Source organism: Hypanus sabinus, chromosome 6, assembly GCF_030144855.1.
Source record: "Hypanus sabinus isolate sHypSab1 chromosome 6, sHypSab1.hap1, whole genome shotgun sequence".
In the NCBI taxonomy this organism is placed as follows: domain Eukaryota; kingdom Metazoa; phylum Chordata; class Chondrichthyes; order Myliobatiformes; family Dasyatidae; genus Hypanus; species Hypanus sabinus.
The window spans coordinates 17280709-17298854 of NC_082711.1; the positions used below are offsets into that span (position 1 = coordinate 17280709).

Consider the following 18146-nt stretch of genomic DNA (forward strand, 5'->3'; position numbering starts at 1 on the left):
ATAGAAAACCTACAGCACAATACAGGCCCTTTGGCCCACAAAGCTGTGCCAAACATGTCTCTAACTTAGAACTACCTAGGCTTACCTATAGCCCGCTAATTTTCTAAGCTCCATGTACCTATCCAAAAGTCTTTTAAAAGACCCTATCGTATCCACCTCCACCACCATCACCAGCAGCTCATTCCACGCTCTTACCACTGTCTGTGTAAAAAAACTTAACCCTGACATCTTCTCTGCACCTACTTCCAAGCACCTTAAAATTGTGCTCTCTCGTGTTAGCCATTCCAGCCCTGGGGAAAAGCCTCTGACTATCCACACGATCAATGCCTCTCATTATCTTGTACATTTTACTCTGTTTGGAGGAAAGTACGGAGGGAATGACAGAGGTAATTTCATTACTCAGGGAGTGCTGAGTACCTGGAACATTCTGCCTGGGGAGGTGGTGGAGGCAGACAGTTTGGGGCATTTAAGATAGCCAAATGGATGAGGGAAAAAAGGAGGGTTATGTGGGAGGGAAGAGTTAGATTGACCTTGGAGTAGGTTAAGAGGTCAGCACAACATTGTGGGCTGAAGGGCCTGTACTGTGTTGAGAGGAAAGTGTTAAAAACTGAACACTCCTACAGAGAGTGGATCCCCAGGCCTTTTCCTGTAAAATAATGCTTAAAGTTGACTCTGTCTCTCTCCTATTAACCATTGGAGTATTTTAATTGGACAACACAATTTCAAACAGCTTCATGCCTGTGGGGCTGCCCTCCCCTGTGTGACATTCATGAATGCAGTTAGTATGGAGGGGTAAGTAGGTTACCCCCCCACCCCTGACCCTCGACTCTCACCTGTGTGACACTAGTGAACACAGTACCGGGGGGGTGAGTAGATTACACCCCCCACCCCGACCCTCACGTGTGTGAGACTGGTGGTTTCAGTTAGTATGGGTAGGTTACCCCGACACCCTGACCCTTGACCCTCCCCTGTGTGACATTCGTGAATGCAGTTAGTATGGAGGGCTGAGTAGGTTATCCCCCCCACCCCCTGACCCTCGACCCTCACTCGTGTGAGACTGGGGGGTTAGTTACTTACCCACCCCACCAACCGACTTGAAACCAGTATTATAATCAATCGCTCAGCAGCCTAGATCCGATGTTTGATTTTCCCCGGGGGCTTTTAGATTTTTGCCCATAAAACCATTAGATATAGGAGCAGAATTAGGCCATTCAGCCCATTGTCTGTCTCGCCATTCCATTGTGGTAGATTTAATATCCCTCTTAATCCATTCTCCTGCCTTCTCCCGGTAACCTGTGACTCATATTAATCAGTAACTGTCAACCTCTGCTTTAAATATACACAATGACTTGGCCTCCACAGCCGTTTGTGGCAATGAATTCCACAGATTCACTGTCCTCCGGCTAAAGGAATTCCTCCTCATCTCTGTGCTAAAGGAAATTCCTTGTATTCTTTTTTACCTTGATTATGCTTGTTCAAAGTTCAAAATGAACTGATTGTCAAAGTATGGATATATCACCATACACACCCCTGAGATTCATTTTCCTACAGGCATTCAGGTAGAAACAAGAAGCACAATGGAATCAATGAAAGACTGTACCCAACAGGAAGGACAAACAACCAGAGTGCAAAGACAACAAATTGTGCAGGTTGCTGGGAGTAGGCAGATAAATAATCCAGCATTGACTAGATGGACTGAAGGGCCTGCTTCCGTGACTGTGGGTGCTTCTTGGTTGCATTGGAACTATTGACGGTCCAAGAAAAGTGGAGTTGTATGAGATGGCAAACATTATCTTGGAACCTTTAGCTTGCTAATCACACCGGCTCATCCAGGTTATTTTTACCCAGGTAGATAAGATATCTCTTTGCTCCCATTCTCCAGAAATCTTGCTTCAAAGTAATGTGTTGTATTGCCAAGTGTTGCCAGATTTCTGATTGTCCTTAACTCTCAATTCACAATGTTCAATATGTTTATAATGTGCACTATTTTGACCAACTGTGTGTTCATGACCATGTCTGATCCCGCCCCATGGACAAAGAATGTCGAGTGAGTACAGTTACCTCTCTGCTCTTTTTTTTGTTGTACTTTCGGCTCGCGCAATGCCTTACAAAATTCTGCTGTGTGTTTCTTATGCCAATGCCCTAATTCCGTAAATAATATTGACCTCTGAACTGTGCCCTTATCTGTCCCGATGAAATGCGTTACCAGGTGTATCTTGCCCTGTGAGACCCATTTGGCAAGTAAGTTAATATTTTTTAAGTACTGTATTCCCAGTTCATAACGCGCTTTCCACGTGCACTCATGCTGCATCCAAGCGAATTCATGAAGCGACCAGCGTTTAACTCCATTATCGAAACAACACTGTTTGCTCTCTTGCTGTGGCCTCATTAAAGGAACTGAACCAAAAAAGCACCTTTGCCCTAATGTTTACAAATGAGAAGAAACTCCAAGTTCTATCATATCTGCTGGCTGATTATCTCAATATGACAAGAAATTGTGTAAATCCCTTGCTGACAAAACAAAACAGCAGCAATTGTGTTAAAGGCTGAACTGTTGGCAAAAAACCTACTTGTTCCTTCCTTTAATGAAGAGGCCGAAATGAAGATGGAATTTCTCACAACTTACCGACTTTGAAAAGAAATCAATTTTTCTTTCCGCTGTAAAGAAAGGGGGTTCATTGATACCGAGCATGAAATGAACCCCAGGAATCATTTCCCATTCCGGAACGGAGCCCAGAACATACCTCTCAACTTGAGAAGCTGGTGCATACTTACGTTGGCAAATAAAAAACGACTTTGATTTAACAGTAGCTAAATAAATGAGTTGGAGGCCTTGGGGGTATAAATTTCACTTCAAGTTGACAAAGTTCAAATATCAATGTAAATTTTTTATCTAAGTATATATATGTTACAATATACTACCTTGAAATTCATTTTCTTGCGGGCATTTATAGGAAAACAACAAAATACAATTGAATTTGTGAAAAAATACACAAGACTGACAAACAACGAATGTGAAAAAAGGACAAATTATACAAATAAAAATAAATGATACTGAACATCCAAGGAGGATAAATCATGCAAATAAGAAATAAAAAAAGTTAAATAAATAACAGTGAGAACATGAGGGGTGGGTGGAGCTTTGAAAGTGAGTCTGTAGGTTAATGGAATCAATTCAGTTTGAGGTGAGTGAAGTTATCCTTGCTGGTTCAGGAGCCTGATGGTTGACGGGTAATAACTGTTCCTGAACCTGGTGGTGTGGGACCTAAGGCTCCTGTATCTCCTGCCTGATGGTAGCAGAGGAAAGAGAGCATGGCCTGGATGACATGAGTCTGTAAAACAGTCATGATTTAAAGAGGCAGGTGGCCTTATCTCTGTCCTGCGTTTTAGACAGGGTAACCTGCCAGTAATGCACGGGATAAAACAGAGACCATGTCTATTATAACATCTTCAGTAATGAAATGAGATTTGTCTTACAGATACAGCACAGTAACAGGCCCTTCTGGCTCAATGACCCAATTACACCCATGTCACCAATTAACTGGCTAACCCTGACCTGGAGAAACCCACACAGTACAGACTCCTTGCAGACAGTGGCAGGACGTAAACCCTGGTCGGTGGTGCTATGCTGCCGTGCCAACGTGGATGGTACAGTTTCAAGGCTGATGTACACAGTGTAACCAGCAGAAGTGCAGGATGTGTATGAAATCGTAAGACCATAGGACACGAGAGCAGAATTAGATCATTCAGCCCATGGAGTCTGCCCCACCATTCCATCATGACTCGCTCCTGCTCCCTGACACTCACCGAATCTCTGCACCGTGTGACTTACTAGTGTAGAAGAGTGAACAACGGATACAGACCCTAAGGTTAAAAGCTTTCACAGTGTGCGCCGCAAAGAACTTTGCCAGCCAGGAAAGATAAGAAACCCATGACCATGAGGTTATCCAAAAAGCATTTTTAACGACAGTTTGGAGAGCCTAATCAAGAGCTGAAGAAGTGTTTACAAGGTCACAGGAAGGATAGCTAGTCAGTTGATGTCAACGAAATTCATGTTAATATCCCACATTGTTGCTTCTAAGTCCTTCGCTTGTCTGAACTTGACTTTGGAATCCATGTCCTTAACCCCAAGAGTGTAGTTGGCGCCACATCAATGCAGCTCGTTCCTGAGATGTTAGAGTCAACTAGAGCTGTCAAGACCGATACTGATGGTTGCTGTTGGACAAAGGTCATGAAAGCAAAGTGGGAGGTCAGCATCGAGGTACCCTGAGTCATCAAAGATGGATGAGCCACCTCATTTCCCATCATGCAATGCAGTATCCGCCTCGTTCAAATCCTCTGTGGTAACTTCATCCCCGCTACCTAACGCATTCTGTTCCCAGACTAGCACTTTGGGGAGGAGTGAGGAGGGCTTTCCTTAATCGGGACAGAGTAAGTGATGGGTCTGTTTCATTAATTAATTAATTTATTTATCTAGAGATGCAGCATAGTCACAGGGCATTCCAGCCCAATTACACCCATGTGACCAATTAACCTACTAATCTGCACATCTTTGAAATGGAGGAAACCCACTGCAGTCACATGGGAAGAACATGCAAACTCTTTAAAGACAGCAGCAGGAACTGAATGCAGAATGTAGAAATCTACCACGTATTACTGGCCCTTTGGCCTGCAATATTGTGCTGACTGTGTAATTACTCTAGAAACTGCCTAGAATTTCCTCACCCATAGCCCTCTTATGCTAACCACTACAATACCGTGCTGCCCCAGTATGATGTGCCTTAATCTTACTGTGGTACAGCTGCAACACAATGAAGAAATTAGGATTAGGAAGAGAGATTGGCTGGAAATGATTGAGCAGTAACTAGTGAAATAACTGCAGAAAATCAATGCCTCGTTTGAGCCCAGAATAATCAGATTCAACATCGCAGTAATCAGAAGAGCTGCCGACTCAGCCAGCTCCATCACGGGCACTAGGCTCCGCAGCATCGAGGACATCTTCAAAAGGCGATGCCTCAAAAAGGCAGCGTCCATCATTAAGGACCTCCATCACCCAGGACATGGCCTCTTCTCATTGCTACCATTGGGGAGGAGGTACAGGAGCCGGAGGACACACACTCAGTGTTTCAGGAACAGCTTCTCCCCCTCAGCCATCAGATTTCTGAATGGACATTGAACCCATGAACACTATCTCACTACTATTTTTCACTTTTTGCACAATTTATTGAATTTATTATGAATTGCAATGTACATAATGCAAAACAACAAATTTCATGACATAGGCCGGTGATGTTAAACCTGATCCTGTATCACCGACGTGCTGTGAAATTTGCTATTTTGTGGCAGCAGTGCATTGCAATACAGAAAAATTATTATTGGTTACATTAAAAAAAAGTGCAAATGAGGAATAGTGTTCTTGGGTTTATAGTGTTCTTGTTAACCAGTTAACTTGTTAACATTCCTAACTAGCGGCAGGGTTGAGGTTTATGAAGGTACTCAAGGAGGAGGATTAGACCAAGGAGGCATGATCTTACTGTTTCTAAAAAAAAACCCATTTTTCTTGCCCCAAGATTCTAAAGCTTCTGTCCATTTGGGTGACTATTGACATGTTCTGATAAATAACCAATTGGATTTCTGTGACTGTGCCTCTTCCCAAATAAAGGAGAAAGATTGCACTGTGAGCCTCACTTTGGACAGTTGAGAGGTATGTTAGTTAATCCCTCAGACAGTGACCAGGGTAACACCAAATGCTTCATGTCCTCATCCCCTTCATCTGAAGGTTTGCTCTTTGGTCTGAAACGACTGGTGAGATGTTGTCCATTCCCGAGCCGATGGCCAGCAGTTCATTGAGAAAGCGTACTGAAGCTTGCCATCATTGTAAGGCTGATGATCACACCCGCTTCTCAACCTCACTCTCCGCCATTTCCTGGCCTGCAAGTTGGCCTGTGTTGTGTGAAGAGCCAAGCTCACCTCAGTCCCTCTGTCAACTGCTGATACTGTCCCTTTCCTATCATTTTACCAGGTACACGTTCACCGGCATTTACACCTTTGAATCAATGATTAAAATTTTGGCAAGAGGGTTCTGCATCGACTCATTCACTTTCCTCCGCGACCCGTGGAACTGGTTGGATTTCAGTGTTATTTTGATGGCGTAAGTAGCATAGATGAGGTTTTCTGACAAGTGATAATACTGGCTGTTGTACTGCTCTAGATTTTAGTTCAGAACATTGCATGAGGTCACTGTCTATTTTAATTTTATATATTTGTTTAGAGGTACAGGTCCTTCAGGCCCAGTTACACCCATGTGACCAATTAACATACTGACCTGTAGGTCTCTGGAATGTGCGAGGAGACCCACGGGGAGAATATACAAGCTCCTTACAGAAAGGCAGCAGGCTGGAACCCTGGGTCACCGGGTTACTGGCACAGTAGCAGCATTGTGCTAGCCACTACACTACCCTACTGCCCCGATTGTGTCTGTGATGCAACAGCAAAGTCTGTTTGCACTGCGGCTGCTCCCTGTCTCCTTTGCCCAGCTGTTTTTTTTTAAATTTGACTTCATCTTCAATATATAAGCATTTGTTTTTAAATACTATAAGGATATCCCCTCCACCCCCCAATATCGTATTAGGAAATAAAACGCTTGTCACCTCTTGCAAAGCTCCTGGTTTGTCACCTCATCCTGTGGTAAATGTCAGACAGGAGAGCTGTGTGATCTTACTTGCTAAGTTCCTCCAGCATCTTATGTGTGATGTGTTTGCTCACTGGACCCTTGCGACTTTTGAAATGATTGTGTTTGGGTGATAAATGGAACAGATTGGAATTCCTTGTTCTCCTTTGAGGACTTGATTTCTATAAGGTGCAATGAAGCAAATTAAACATCTTTTTTGTCTGTGAATTGGTTCCATTAAGAAAATGACCCTGCACATGAACATTGATTTTTCCAGCTTCTGGTAATTTCTCCTCCCTCACTTTTCTCTCCTTTTCCATTCACCAGCTTAGCTCCCCTCCTACCCTTTCTCTTCCCTTCACTTCCCTCTGGTGTCCCTCCTCCTTTCTTTTCTCTCATGGCCGACTTCTCCTCTCCTATCAGATTTCTTGTTCTTAAGCCCTTTACCTCTTCCACCTATCACCTCCCAGCTTCTGCCTTCATCGCCCCTCCCCCTCACCTGTCTCACCTATCACCTGTCAGCTTGTACTCCTTCTACTTCCCCCCCCCACCACCACTATCTTCTTCTGGCTTCTGCCCCCTTCCTTTCCAGTCCTGCTGAAGGGTCTTGGCCCAAAATGTTGACTGCTTATTTCCCTCCACAGATGCTGCCTGACTTGATAAGTTTGCTCCTGCATGTCGTGTGTGTTGCTCAAGATTTCCAACATCTGCAGAGCCTCTTGTGTTTATAGAACAGGCACAGGACCCCACAATGGTTGTACTGATCCAATTAAATTAGTAATCCAATAGCCAACCTAACTAATCCCCTTTGCCTACAATATCTATATCCTTCCATTTTCTTCACATTCACCTGCCTATCTAAACTCCTCTTAGAAGTTCCTTACGTATTTGCCTCAAATACCACCCCAAGCAGTGCGTTTCAGGCACCTGCCATCCTCTGTGTAAAAAAAAAACTTGCCCCTCACCTCTCCTTTGAATTTATCCCCCTCACCTTAAATGCATGCCCTCTGGTATTAGCCATTTCAACTCTGGGAAAAAGATACAGTCTGTCGACTCTATCTATGCCTCTCATAGCCTCCATCAGATCTCCCTTCAGCCTCTGCCACTCCAGAGAAATCAACCCAAGTTTGTCCAAACTCCTGTTGTAGCGTATGTCCTCTAATCCAGGTAGCTTCATGCTAAGCCTCTTCGGCACCCTCTGCAAAGCCTTGACATCCTTCCTATAAATGAGTGACCAGAATTGTAGGCATTGCTCCAGATGTGAAGTGTTACACCTGACTAGAGTTTTGCAAAGCTGCAACATAACTTTTTGATTTTTGAACTCAGCGCCTTGACTAATAAAGGCAAGCATGCCATATGCCTTCTCAACCAATCCATCAACCTGTGTAGCCATTTTCAGGGAGCAATGAACTTGGACTCCAAAATCCTTCTGCTTGTCAACGCTGTTAGGGGTTTTGCCTTTAATAGTGTACTGTCTCTTTATATTTGACCTGTCAAGGTGTAACACTTCACATTTGTCCAGTTTAAACTCTATCTGCCATTTCTTCGTTGGGTGGATTTAGGGCAAAGCCTGATAGATTCTTAATTGGACACGGCATCAAAGGTTATGGGGTGAAGACCAGGGAGTGTGGCTGAGGAGAGAATAAATGGATCAGCCATGACTGAATGGTGGAGAGTACTCGATGGGCCAATTCTAATTCTGCTCCTATGTCTTATGGTCATATCTGCAACTGATCTATATCCCATTGTATTCTTTGCCAGTTTTCTACACTATCCACAACACCAGCAAACTTCATATCAACTGCAAACTTATTAACCCACCCATCTACATTTTCATCCAGGTCATCACCAACAGCATAGGTTCCAGCACACATCCCTGCGGAATACCACATGTCATAAACCTCCAGCCGGAATAAGTCCCTTTGACCACCACCTTCTGTCATCTATGGGAAAGCCAGTTCCGAATCCACCATGGATCCCATGCATCTTAATCTTCTGGGTAGGCCTCCTGTGAGAATCCTCGTCAAACGCTTTACTAAAATCCATGTAAAATCCATCTCCACAGCTCTACCTTCATCAATCAGCCTCGTCACCTCATCAAAATGCTCAATCAAGTTAGCAGGACGCGAGTTGCTCTTCACAAAGCCCTGTTGGCTCTCCCTAATAAATCATAAATGATCATAAATCCTATCCCTCAGAATTCTCTCCAATAACTTTCCTACCCATGACAGGAGACTCATTGGTCTACACTTTCCAGGATTACCCCTGGTTCCCTTCTGGAACAATGGAATAACATAAGCTACTTCCAGTCCTCTGGGACCTTGCCTATGGCTAATGAGGGCATGAAGATACTGGACAAGACCCAGCAGTCTCTTCTCTCACCTCTCTCAAGAACCTGGGCATATCCCATCAGGTCCTGGGGATTTATCCACCTTAATGCTCTTTAAGAGACCCAACGCTTGAAATGTCCTAGTATATCAGTACACTCGACACTGATCTCTCTATCTTCCACTTCCCCTCCTTGGTAAATACTGATGTAAAGAACTCACTAACGACCTCACCCACATCCTCCGCATCCAAGCAAAGGTCCCCCCTTTTACCCTTGAGTTATCCTCTTGCTGCTGATGTATGTGTAGAATGCCTTGCGATTCTACTTGCCAAGGACTTCTGAAGGCCCCTCCTGGCTTTCCCAATTCCCTTCCTGAGCTCTTTCCTGGCTTCTTTAGAATCCTCAAGGGCTCTTTTGGATTCTAGCTTCCTGAGATTTACATACTTTTTGGCCCGTCTGTTGTTTGCCTTCTGGACTCGTATGACTTCAGAAATTACTTGTGGTGGCTGGGTGACAATGCTGGACACAGGTCAGCATTTCTTTCTCCTCCCTGGCACCTTGGTTTGTGTAACAGGTGAATCATTTGAGTTTTTTTGGTGAATTGGCTTTGTTAGCAAAATGAGCCAGGACATGCTGAAGAAGGGAGGTCTTGTCCTCGGGACAGAGATGCAGCTGCGAGCATTCCAAATATGGAGTGCCCAATGCTTTGCAAAACCTCTGCGGTTCCTCCATGCCTTTATATTCTGATGCTCTCAGAATGAATACTAACATTGTGTTGCCATCTTCACTACTGACTCAGAATGCAACTTAATCTTGAGGGAATGCTGGACTAGAACTCCGATTTCTGAATTTGCTAACCAGAGAGGGGCAAGGATAAGGAGCTCAGTACCACAGGGAGGTGATGGATTCGACGAGGTGCATGAGTGACAAAAGGAGATCCTGTTTCTGTTGTAAAGGGGGGGGGGGGGTAGTCAGGAGGCATGAGTGAAGCTTTAAGAGTGGCACAGACTGAATCAAACGGGTCCTGGCTGTTTGAAGGCAAGTGTGGGTAGTGGGTAAAGCTGGGAGGTGTTTGTGTGTGTTTCCGTTCCAAGTAACTGTGCTTTCACTCCTCAGGTACGTAACAGAGTTCGTAAACCTCGGCAATGTTTCAGCTCTCCGAACATTCAGAGTATTGAGGGCGTTGAAAACCATTTCGGTTATCCCAGGTAAGAATTCCCATGAGGCTGGTTCTCCCCGTCCTCTCTTCCACTCCGTTTCTCACAGGAGTGTGGCTGAGCTTTGCGGGAGCCCAGTTATATCTGGGTCCTGCCAGAGCAGAGTCAGGTTACACACTGAAGTTTGTGTGAACTTTCCTAACTAACCTTACTCGACTTGGGAAATACAGTTGCTCACTTAGGATGTTAGCAAAAATGATTTAAAAAGTATTCAATTATGTCATTACTTTTTACAATTGACCACATTAGGCTGTTATTCAAGATTAGATTAGGCTATTTTAGATTAGATTATGTTTATTTGTCATACAGGGAAATGTGTCATTTGTGATAACAACCACCACAGTCCGAAGATTGAGCTGGACAGCCCACAAGTGTCGCTATGCTTCCAGCACCAACATAACATGCCCACAACTTACTAACCTTAATGTGCTTGGAATGTGGAGCGCACGGAGGAAACCCACATGGTCGTGGGATGAACGTACAAATTTCTTACAGACAGTGGTGGGAATTGAACACCTATTGCTGATTGCTGGCGGTGTAACAGCTGTACGCTAAACACCATGCCATTTCAGGATGAGGAAACGGAAATGGGAATCTTGTCACTCTCTTTCTCAGTTTTTCCCAATAAGGCAAAGTGAGGCCATTCAGCCCTTTGAGTTTACGCCAGCTCTGAGTAATCCCACCATTCTCATTCCTGCACTTATTTCCCTGTAACCTATTCTCAGCAGAACAGTTGCAGAGAGAAAGAAGTACAAAACTACAAAAGCAATTACTACAGCACAGAAACTGGCCCTTTGGCCCATCTAGTCCATGCTGAACTGATCTTAAGTCTAGCCCTTTCAACTGGCACATCAGCCATTACCTCCATACCTGTTTCATCCATATGCCTCTCCATAAATTGTACTCACATCTACCATTTCCGCTGGCAGTTTGTCCCACACTCACACCACCCCCTGAGTGAAGAACACCTCCCTCAGGTCTATCTTAAATATTTCACCTTTCACCCTAAACCTATGGCCTCTAGTTTTCATTTTACCCAGCTTGTGGGGAGAAAGCTTGCTTGCATTCACCCTGTCTATACCCCTCATAATTTTGTAGATCTCTATCAAACCTCCCCTCATTCTTCAATGCTCCAAGGAATGGAGTCCTAACCTAATCAACCTTCCCTGATAACCTAGTCCTGGCAATATCCCTGTAAAGTTCCATTTGCCTGCATTTGGCTCATTGTTCTATTCATACACTGACTAAATTTATTTGAAAAGTAGTCATTGTACCTACCATTTTCCATATGCCCACTGCTAAAACATCCAACAATGCGGTGGGGGGGGGGGGGGTCAAGCAAACACACCAACCAGTTGTTGCCAACGTTCATTTGTTGACTTATTTGCTTAAGGCAATTGTTACACATTCATTGTCTGCAGAAGCATTCCATCTTTGGAAGGTCACAGGCGCACACCAAGCCAGTGGGGGCTGACTGAGCTCTATAAAACCCTGGTTAAACCACACTTGGAGCATTGTGTTCATAGGGTTTACATCCACAGTGATGAAGTGTTTTGGGAGGTTGGTGATGAAACATATCAACTCCTGCCTGAAAAGCAACTTGGATCTGCCACAGGTCAACAGCAGGTGGCATGCATTGGGTCTTCACTCAACCCTGGACCATCTGGACAGTGAAGGTTCATAGATCAGGAGGCTCAGCGTTAAATACTATCATCCCCTCAAAACTAAACAGTAAGCTTCAAGACCTAGGCATCAATACCTTCTTGTGCAATTGGATCCTTGATTTCCTCACTTGCAGACCCCAGTAGGTTCAAATTGGCAACAACTTCTCCTCCACAATCTCTGTCAGCACAGGTGCACCACAAGGCTGTGTGCTCAGCCCCTTGTTCTACTCGCTTTACACTTACGACTGTGTGGCCAAGCACAGCTCCTATGCTGTACTTAAGTTTGCTAATGACACCACTGTCGTAGGTCGATTCGAAGGTGGTGATGAATAGCATGTAGGAGAGAGATTGAAAATCTGACTGAGTGGTGTCACACACCAACCTCTTACTCAATGTCAGCAAGACCAAGGAGCTGATTATTGACTTCAGGAGGAGGAAACCAGAGATCCATGAGTCAGTCCTCGCCAGGGGATCTGAGGTGGAGAGGGTCAGCAACTTTAAATTCCTCAGTGTTATCATTTCACTGAATCTGTAATATGCAATTTTGAAGAAAGCACGGCAGCATCTCTACTTCTGGAGGACTTTGTGAAGATCTGACATGACATCTAAAACTTTGACAAACTTCTACAGATGTTTGATGGAGAGTTCTTCCAGCATTGTGTACATATTCTGTGATGGAGAGTATGTTGACTGGTTGTATCACAGCCTGGTACGGAAACACCAATGCCCTTGAATGGAAGATCCTACAAAAAGTAGTAGATATGGCCCAGTCCATCATGGGTAAAACCCTCCCACCATTGAGCACATCTACATGCAGAAGTGTCGCAGGAAAGCAGCATTCATCATCAAAGAGTCCCACCACCCAGGACATGTTCTTTTCTCGCTGCTGCCACCAGGAAGGTGGTACAGGAGCATTAGGACCCACACCACCAGGTTCAGGAACCGTTATTACCCCTCAGCAATCAGGCTCTTGAACCAAAGGGGATAACTTCGTTCAACTTCACTTGCATCATCAATGAAATATTCCCACAACCTATGGGCTCACTTTCAAGGACTCTTCCTCTCATGCTCTCAACATTTATTATTTATTTATTATTAATTTTTTTTAAAACTTTTTCCATTTTCAAAGTTTGTTGTCTTTTGCACACTGGCTGTCCACCCTGTTGGTTTGTCCACCATTGATCCTATTATGGATATTGGAATTATTGAGTATGCCCACAAGAAAATGAATCAATGTAGTATATGGTGACATATATGTACTTTGATAATAAATCCACTTTGAACTTTGAACCTTGAACCTTGTTGTTACTGCTTCTGTTGCTCCGAGGAACATTTTGGACATGAAATGTTGATGCCAGAAGGTGTAGTGACACGTGAGGGCTGCCCCCAACATATACGTATTTCACTGTATATTTTCAATGTACGTGTGATAAATAAATCAGAATCATTTTAAATCTAAGAATTGATTCCTTTGCTAACAGTTGAAGGGGCACTGAGAAGCCATTTCAATTCTGCAGTGTAACAAGACTTTAGCCGTGGTAAAACGTGCAACAGCTTGCAGAGTTGATTTGTTTGCTTTGACACTGATAAGGTTTCAGATTGAGTTATATTGTATGTTTGTTTTAGTTGGTTATCCCTGTTTGAGAAAGGCACGTTGGCCTGTCAGTTTCCAGACTTTTTCTCCTTCTTAGGTGGTGCTTGGGGATCGAGGATGCCTTGTTTCCATTCCTGTTCTACACAGAGCACAACATCCACACGATTTAGTATCCATATCCCCCTGTTCTCTGAGCATTCACAAGCCTACCTGAGAGCCTATTACACACCTGTATTGTATTTCCCATCACTGTCACCAGGTGCCCACCACACCCTGTGTAAAATAATAAAACCTGGCCTGCACATCTCCTTCAAATTTACCCCCAGCAGCACACAGAGGATTATCAAAACCAAGCCTTAAAAACTCATGCCCTCTAGTACTAGACATTTCAGCTCTGGGAATAAAGAGATACCAACTCTGTACTCTATGTCTCTTATAATCTTCTCTCAGGTCTCCCTGTCATCAGCCTCTGCTGCCGCAAAACTCTCCACATGCCCTTCATCCAGGCAAACATCATCTGTACCCTCTCCAACATCTTCCTGTAACCAGAAGGGAGTTCTGTAGGGTTTGACGTGAATGATCACATTACTGTAGGAAGAATAGATTGGCAGACTTACTATGTATTCTGGCCACCACAACATGAACCTCACCCTCTCCTTTTTGCTGGTGTTGTTAATGAGAAGGAATAATTGCAGAAGTAACCTTTTCCTCAAATTCTGGACACTATGGTGTGAGATATGTATAGTATTAATTGCCTGGTACCTTGCACAGTGACTGCCCACTCTTAGATGGACTCATTTGTAATTAATTATGGGGTAGAATTGCATTGTAAGTTTTGGGTGGGTGTTCTTGTTTGGTATGAGCAACTCGTAGATAAAAATCTTAGTGAGCTTTATAGTTCTTGTCCTGATGATCAGTTTGTGGGTTGTTGGAACAAAATTATTCACCCCTTTAACCTCATTCTCCCAGTGCCAAGAGTTCATATTAAAATAAATTGCTTTGCAATTATTTTGTATCCCTCAGACATTCTCTATTGTTGACTGTTTGCATCGACACTCGCATACACGCTTGCCCTGGATTCTGATGTAACCCTGGGTTAGAAAGGGTTGGATTGGAATTCTGCTTTCTGATAATCATAAAGCACCATTAAGTTAGTCTAAATAACATGACAATAATAAACCAATTCTAATTCAAATTAACCAATTCGAATCGACCAATTCAATAAACTAATTCCAATATACCGATTTCAATTCCAATTCCAGTCCGAATAAACCAATTATAGTTCCACTAATCCATTCAAATCTAATAAACCAAACTGAATTCCAATTCACTTCCAATTCAAATAAATCAATTCCAATTCCAACAAACCAATTCCAATTTGAATTCAAATAAACCAATACCATTTCAAATAAACCAATTTCAATTCCAATTCCAATTCCAGTAAACCAATTTCAATTCCAATTCCAATCTGAAGAAACCTATCATAATTCCAATAATCTAATTCCAATTCCAATAAACCTATTCCAATCCCAATAAGCAATTCCAACTCCAATAAGCAATTCCAATTCTAATAAACCAATTCCAATTCAATTTCAATTCCAATTCCAATAAACAATTCCAATTTCAGTAAATCAATTCCATTTCCAATTCAAATAAATCAATACCAATTTCATTGAACCAATTCCAATTCAAATTCCAATAGCAATAAACCAAAAATTAGGGTGGCACTGTTGTGTAGTGGTTAGCACAACACTTCACAGTATCAGTGAGCCGGGTTGTTCTCCCGCTGCTGCCTGTAAGGAGTTTGTACGTTTTCTTCGTGAACTTGTGGGTTTCGTCAGGGTGATCTAATGTCCTCCACAGTCCAAAGATGTACTGGTTGGTAAATTGTACCTAGATTAGGCTAGGATTAAAATTTGGGGATTGCTGGGCAGTGCAGCTTGAAGGGGCAACTGCACACTGTATGCCACTAAATAAATAAACCATGTCCAATTCCAATTAACCAATTCCATTCCACAGATGCTGCTCAGCCTGCAGAGTTCTTCCAGCAAATTGCTAGTTTACATCAATTTATGTTTGTGGATTTCTGTTTGGCTTTCAACACTATTGTCCCACAGGCCTCGGTGAACAAACTCCTCAGTCTAAATAAAAAACTATGCAACTGGGTGCGGGGCTTCCAAACCAACAAACCTCAAATAGCCAGGATGCACAACCACTCCACACCCCCATCCACCACTACTTTATCTTTTCCTGTCGGTTACCTTGTGTACAGACACCTCTGTGCCTAGTGTCACATAATGGACATGCAATCAATCTATGTATATAAGCAGACTTATGCATTTATATTTATTATGGTTTTTGAATTATTTTTGTGTTCTTTATCTTAGTGTTTTTTGTGCGGCATCAGTTCAGGGGGAAACGATTATTTCATTCTCCTTTACACCTGTGTACTGGAAATGATGTTAAACAATCTTGACTTTTGAATCTTGTTCCTCCAGGTTCTGTCCAGGTTTCCTGTGTGTCGAAAGCAGAATAAGATAGGTCAGGCAGCATCTGTGGGGAGAGAAACTGGATAAAGATATTAATTGTGATGGAAGTTCTTTCTTGAAATGTTAACCACCGAGGTAGCTACCTGACCTTTGATGGGTGAAGCAGTACTTCCAGCTCCTTTTTTAATCTAAAATAAACATTTCTGTCTCCCTTCCAGCTCCATTTTGTGGCTGGGGGTGGTTTGCAAAACCCATGTGTCTTATGGGGATATTAAGCTGTTTGACAATTTTTATTGAGGCAAATGAGACTGTTGATTGTCATTAGCTCCCAGCTCCCGTGGTAGCCTACCTCACACAGCGCAGCAGCATGAACAGACACTGCCCTCTTCATTGCAACCATCAGGGAGGAGGTACAGGAGCATGAAGACTCACACTCAGCATTTCTTCCCCTCGATCATCAGATTTCTGTACAGACTGTGAACTAACCCAAGTATAATCCAAATAGGACATATGTGGTAAATGGTAGGGCACTGAGGAATGCAGTAGAACAGAGTGATCTAGCAATAATGGTGTATTGTTCCCTGAAGGTGGAATCTCATGCGGATAGAGTGGTGAAGAAAGCTTTCGATATGCTGGCCTTTATAAATCAGAGCATTGAGTGTAGGAGTTGGGGTGTAATGTTAAAATTGTACAAGGCATTGGTAAGGCCGAATTTGTAGTATTGTGTACAGTTCTGATCACCAAATTATAGGAAAGATGTCAACAAAATAGAGAGAGTACAGAGACGATTTACTAGGATGTTACCTGGGTTTCAGCACCTAAGTTACAGGGAAAGGTTGAACAAGTTAGGTCTCTATTCTTTGGAGCGTAGATGGTTGAGGGGGAACTTGATAGAGGTATTTAAAATTATGAGGGGGATAGATAGAGTTGACGTGGATAGGCTTTTTCCATTGAGAGTAGGGGAGATTCAAACAAGAGACATGAGTTGAGAATTAAGGGGCTAAAGTTTAAGGGTAACATGAGTGGGTGGTAGCTGTGTGGAATGAGCTTCCAGTAGAAGTGGTAGAAGCAGGTTCGGTATTGTTATTTAAAGTAAAATTGGATAGGTATATGGACAGGAAAGGAATGGAGGGTTATGGGCTGAGTGCGGGTCGGTGGGACTAGGTGAGAGTAAGCGTTAGGCACAGACTAGACGGGCTAAGATGGCCTGTTTCCGTGCTGTATTTGTTATATGGTTATACATAACCCATAAACACTACCTCTCTCTGTTTTTGCTCTCTTTTTGCAGTGCTTATTTAATTTAATTTATTTAAATTTAATTAGTTTATATATTTCTTATTGTAACTTATACTGTACTGCTGCTGATGTAAAACAACAAAAGCCACGTGGATGTTGGTGATAATGAACCTGATTCTACACCTGAACACAGAAACATGATGGATACGCTGGTGTTCACGGTAGCGCAGTGATTAGTGCAATACCTTTACAGCACCAGCAAGTTTGATTGCCATCGCTGTCTGTAAGGAGTTTGTACGTTCTCCCTGTGACCACGCGGCTCTCCTCCAGGTTCCTCGGTTTCCTCCCACGTCCCAAAGGTGTACAGTTAGGTTTAGTGAGTTGTGGGCATGCAGGGTTGACGCTGGAAGCATGGCAGGGTTGTGAAATTTGATTTTATGCAAGCAACACACTTCACTGTATGTATCAATGTACATGTGACAAGTGAAGCTAATCTTCATTTTTAGAATCTTTTTATTGGTACGTAATCATCAACAGCTATAAAATGCTACAAAGCTTTAACAGATTAATATGCATGCAATTAATAAAGATGAAGAGAAGAAAAAAGTGATCTTGAAATATAAAAATGGAAAAAAATTTATATATAGAAAAAAGAACCCTATCTAACTAAAAAAAAACCCCACTAACTATAAAAAAAACCCATTAGGAATCAAACCCACCCCCCGGAGCAATACGTTTGACCATCATCTAATTATATAAAACAGAGTCATCAACCGTCATTTCATATTTATATAAAAAATAAAATTGGAAGAAAACCATATAACTTAATTCAAATTAAATGATAATATTTGGCAAAAGAACCCCATCTCTCAAAATCAAATCGAGGATCAAAAGTTCTACTTCTAATTTTCTCCAAACTAAGATGTAACATCACTTGAGAAAACCAT

At 42.8% G+C, this 18146-nt stretch overlaps 1 protein-coding gene across 1 annotated transcript in view; it reads left to right on the top strand.

The window, feature by feature from the left end:
* Positions 1 to 18146, top strand: part of scn5lab (sodium channel, voltage gated, type V-like, alpha b) — a 672977-nt gene that overhangs the window by 366614 nt on the left and 288217 nt on the right. The window contains exons 5-7 of the mRNA XM_059971792.1: positions 1958 to 2047; positions 6023 to 6151; positions 10116 to 10207. Of these exons, the coding sequence (XP_059827775.1) occupies positions 1958 to 2047; positions 6023 to 6151; positions 10116 to 10207 (311 nt within the window). The remainder of the gene's footprint in view (positions 1 to 1957; positions 2048 to 6022; positions 6152 to 10115; positions 10208 to 18146) is intronic.